We start from the raw sequence: 4503 nt of genomic DNA, 5'->3' as shown, positions 1-4503 counted from the left end.
TGTGCTTTTTTGGAACTGGTCCTCCTGGGAGCAGATGCGGCGGAGTCGAAGGAATTGGGAGAATGGGATGGCGTTTTTACAGGGGGCAGGATGGGAGGAGGTGTAGTCCAGGTAGCTGTGGGAGTCGGTTGGTTTGTAGTAGATGTCCGTGATGATTCGGTCGCCTGAGATAGAAATAGAAAGGTCGAGGAAGGGGAGGGAGGAATCTGAGACTGTCCAGGTGAATTTGAGGTCAGGGTGGAAGGTGTTGGTGAAGTGGATGAACTGTTCAACCTCCTCGTGGGAGCTCGAGGCGGCGCCGATACAGTCATCGATGTAGCGGAGGAAAAGGTGGGGGTTGGGGCCAGTGTAGTTGCGGAAATGAGGAGAAATGAGGAAACTGGTGCTCATATTAGCATTTAAGGTAATCGGGGAAGCTTCACAAGGTTGATACTGAGAATGGACAGACTGTCTTCTGAGGAAAGGTTGAGTATGTTGGGCCTATACTCCTTGGAATTCAGAAGAATGAGAGGCAATTTTATTTAAATAAAGAGGTAGTTCTCCTATAATGCCATTGTTGTGTTTCAGCAAAACCTTGTTTAATAGAAAATCGCTTAATAAAAATAATGGGGCCTATGGAAAAAGTGGGGTTATGGTCAGACCAGCAAAAAAAATCACTCATGGTCACTCCAAAATCACCCAAAGGTCTAACACAAAGTTTAGCACAGCCTGAATGAAGGTTGAAATCATATTTGTTCACAAAACAAAAGTTCATTTTACACAGTACCTTTAAAAGATATAAGAAAGCTGCCCTCTGTACAGAACCTCGCAGAGAAAGCTGCTTTGTTGGCAGCTGACATCAGAGCATGTGCGGAACAGTGTGGACACCAGAGCATGCACAGAAAGGCACGGATATTGACACATATGCAGAACAATGTGCACAAACCGATTCCCACTGGAATCACACTATTGCCAACAAAGGTAAGCATTCTCGAAAATACCGTTTCCTAATTCCTCAGTGACATTATAGCCAAATCACACTGCCAAAACGTGTGTTATCCCAGAAATAACTATACAAGATTTTATGGACTCAAAAACAGGAAGTGCTGGAAAAGCTTAGCAGGTCTGGCAGCATCTATGAAGAGAGATTAGATATAATGTTTGGGTCGAGTGACACTTCATCAGAATTGCCTCAGGTGTACTTCCTCAGAAGATTTTGTGAAACCTGACAGAGTGGATATGGAGAGATTGTGTCTCCTTGTGTGGGAGTCTAGAATCAGAGGGCATAATCCAAGAATAAGAGGTTTAAGATGGAAATGAGGAGGAATTTCTTCTTTCAGTGGGCAATAAATTTGTGATGAAGATCCCCCAATCATGCATTCAGAATTGAGTTGGAGTAGATAGTCCTAAGACCATGGGAACAGAATTGGGCTATACATCCTGATGAAGGGCTTTTGCCCGAAACATCGATTTTCCTGCTCCTCGGATGCTGCCTGACCTGCTGTGCTTTTCCAGCACCACTCTTTTCCAAAAACTGAAGGGTGATAAAGGCCACTGGGGGGTGAAGGACAAATTGGCATGGAGTAGGCATGAAGTGCATCTAGAGCCAGGGGATGGTTGTGGGGTATGTATTATCATGGAGGGTATGAGGCACAATAGAGGTCATGTCAGGAGTGAGGGATTAAATGGCTATTACTTTAAAAATATGAGGTGTTTAAATTTGATAGCCAAAAATTAGATTGGTCAACCCTATGAAAACAGTACCTTGTAAAATCATTTTAGTGTTCAGTCAGTGTTAACTGCCCTGTCAATTGGCTGGACATCTCAGCAAATAGACTAATTTCATGAGTTACAATCACCATTAGAGCTGGCCGCTACCCCTTAAGGCTACCCCAGATCTCTTAAACAAGGGATGTATTGTAGCTGGAACAAGTACATGTAGGAACTGTATCTGACCTGTGAAACATTTAATAATTACATAACTTTGGATGAAGCAGGGTCCAAGATATTCAGAATCTGTGTTGGACACTTTGGTAAAGGAGATGGAAATGAGGAACGATGTCCTGAATCTGCACGGGGCCTGGAGATCCCCCAATCATACATTCAGAATTGAGTTGGAGTAGATAGTCCTAAGACCATGGCAACAGTATTGGGCTATACAGCCCATTACGTTTGCTCTGATATTCGATCATGGTTGAGATATTTCTCAATCCCATTCTCCTGCCTACACCCTGTAACATTTGATCCCCTTACTAATCAAAACCTATCTCTCTTGGTCTTAAATATATTCAATGATTTGGCCTCCACAGCTTTCTGCGGCAATGAGTTCCACAGATTCACCACCTTCTAGATGAAGAAATTCCTCCTTGTCTCAGTTCCAAAGGGTTGAGCTCTGAGGCTGTGCTCTTGGGTCCTATCGCTCCTACTAGTGGAAACATCTTCTCCATGTTCACCCTATCCAGGTCTCTTAGTATTCATTCAGATCCCATCTCTGCATATTTCTAAACTCCATTGAGTACAGATTGGGAGTCCTTAATCGCCTCATAGAGTAATAGAGTCATAGAAGTGTACAGCACGGAATCAGACCCTTCGATCTAACTTGTCCATGCCGACCAGATATCCCAATCCAACCTAGTCCCACCTGCCAGCACCTGGCCCATATCCCTCTAAACCCTTCCTATTTGTATATCCATCCGGATGCCTTTTAAATGTTGCAATTGTACTCGCCTCCATCACTTCCTCTGGCAGCTCATTCCATACACGTACCACCCTCTGCATGAAAAGTTGCCCCTTAGGTCTCTTTTATATCTTTCCCCTCTCACCCTAAACCTTTCACTCCCCATCCCAGGGAAAATACTTTGTCTATTCACCCTATCCATGCCCCTCATGATTTTATAAATCTCTATAAGTTCACCCCTCAACATCCTACACTCCAGGGAAAACAGCCCCAGCCTATTCAACCTCTCCCTATAGCTCAAATTCTCCAACCCTAAATCTTTTCTGAACCCTTTCAAGTTTCACAACCTCTTTCCGATAGGAAGGAGACCAGAATTGCAACAGTGGCCGAATCAATGTCCTGTACAGCTGCAACATGACCTCCTAACTCCTGTACTCAATACTCTGACCAAGAAAGGAAAGCATACCAAACGCCTTCTTCACTGTCCTACCTACATGCAACTCCACTTTCAAGGAGCTATGAACCTGCACTCCAAGGTCTCTTTGTTCAGCAACACTCCCTAGGATCTTACCATTAAGTGTACAAGTCCTGCTAAGATTTGTTTTCCCAAAATGCAGCACCTCGCATTTATCTGAATTAAACTCCATCCTGAGGATTATTCTTGTAAACCTCCTTTAGACCCCCTCAAATGGCAAAACCTCATTCCTTGGATACTGGGCGCAAAACCACTTTCAATCTTTGAGAAGATTTGTAGCTCAGGTTGATGAGAAGTATGTAAGTTAGCTTGCTGAGCTGGAAGACTTGTTTTCAGACATTCTGTCACCATACTAGGTAACATCATCAGTGAGAGTTTCCGGTGAAACGCTGGTGGTATATCCTGCCTCTCTATTTATAGGTTTTGGTTTCTTGAGGTGAGTGATGCTAGTATGGTGACAAAACGTCTGAAAGCAAAGCCTCCAGCTCAGCGAGCTATCTTACATACTGCTCACAATATTCTAAATTTGGTTTGACCAGAGCCTTATAGAGTCTCAGCAGTACATTTCTCCTCTTGTATTGTAGTCCTCTTAAAATGAGTGCTAACATTGCATTTGCCTTCCTCACTGCTAACTAAACCTGCAAGTTAGCCTTAACAGAATCCTGAACTAGGAAGCATGTCCCTTTGAGCTTCAGATTTCCAAAACCTTGCCTGGTTAAAAAATAATCTACGCCTCTTACCGAACTGCATGTTTCCCATGTTATATTCCATCTGCCAGTTCTTTGCCCACTTTCCGAGCCCATTCTCCAAGTCCTTCTGCAGCCTCCCTCTTTCTTCAACGCTACCTGTCTCTCCATCCATTTTTGTGTCATCTGCAAATTGAGCAACAATGTCCTCAGTTCCTTCATCCAGATTGATAATGCATAACATGAATAATTGTGGCCCCAACTTGAATTCCTAAGGAACTCCATTAGTTAATGACTGCCATCCTGAAAGGAAGCCTAGATCCTCACCTTCTCTCTTCTACCAGTCAACCAATTGTCTATCCATGCCAGTAGCTTTCTCCTAACACCATGGACTCTTTATTTAGCAGCCTCCTATGCAGTACCTTATCAAAGGCCTTTTGGAAATCCAAATAGATCATGTCCAATGGCTCTCCATTGTCTAACTTGCTGTTACCTCCTCAAAGAATTCTAACAGATTTGTCAGGCATGACCTCCCCTTGACAAACCAGGTAAGGTTAACCAGCCAATAGTTTCCTGTCTTTTGCCTCCCTCCCTTCTTAAACAGGGAAGCTACAATAACCATTTCCCAGTCTTCTGGAATCCTCCATGACTCCAGTGATTTCTACAAGGTCACCACCAATCTCTGT

The 4503-nt window shown here is 43.6% G+C and overlaps 1 protein-coding gene across 1 annotated transcript in view; it reads right to left on the bottom strand.

Annotated features, from left to right (window-relative positions):
• The window catches only part of LOC122554292 (E3 ubiquitin-protein ligase RNF220-like), a 309819-nt gene extending 305817 nt beyond the window's left edge, over positions 1–4002 (bottom strand). The window contains exon 1 of the mRNA XM_043699078.1: positions 3872–4002. Within this exon, the coding sequence (XP_043555013.1) occupies positions 3872–3992 (121 nt within the window). The 5' untranslated portion in view covers positions 3993–4002. The remainder of the gene's footprint in view (positions 1–3871) is intronic.
• Between the last annotated feature and the right edge of the window lie 501 nt (positions 4003–4503).

The sequence above is a fragment of the Chiloscyllium plagiosum genome, chromosome 11 (assembly GCF_004010195.1).
Source record: "Chiloscyllium plagiosum isolate BGI_BamShark_2017 chromosome 11, ASM401019v2, whole genome shotgun sequence".
NCBI classification, from domain to species: Eukaryota; Metazoa; Chordata; class Chondrichthyes; order Orectolobiformes; family Hemiscylliidae; genus Chiloscyllium; species Chiloscyllium plagiosum.
This window is presented reverse-complemented; position numbering and strand designations above follow the sequence as displayed.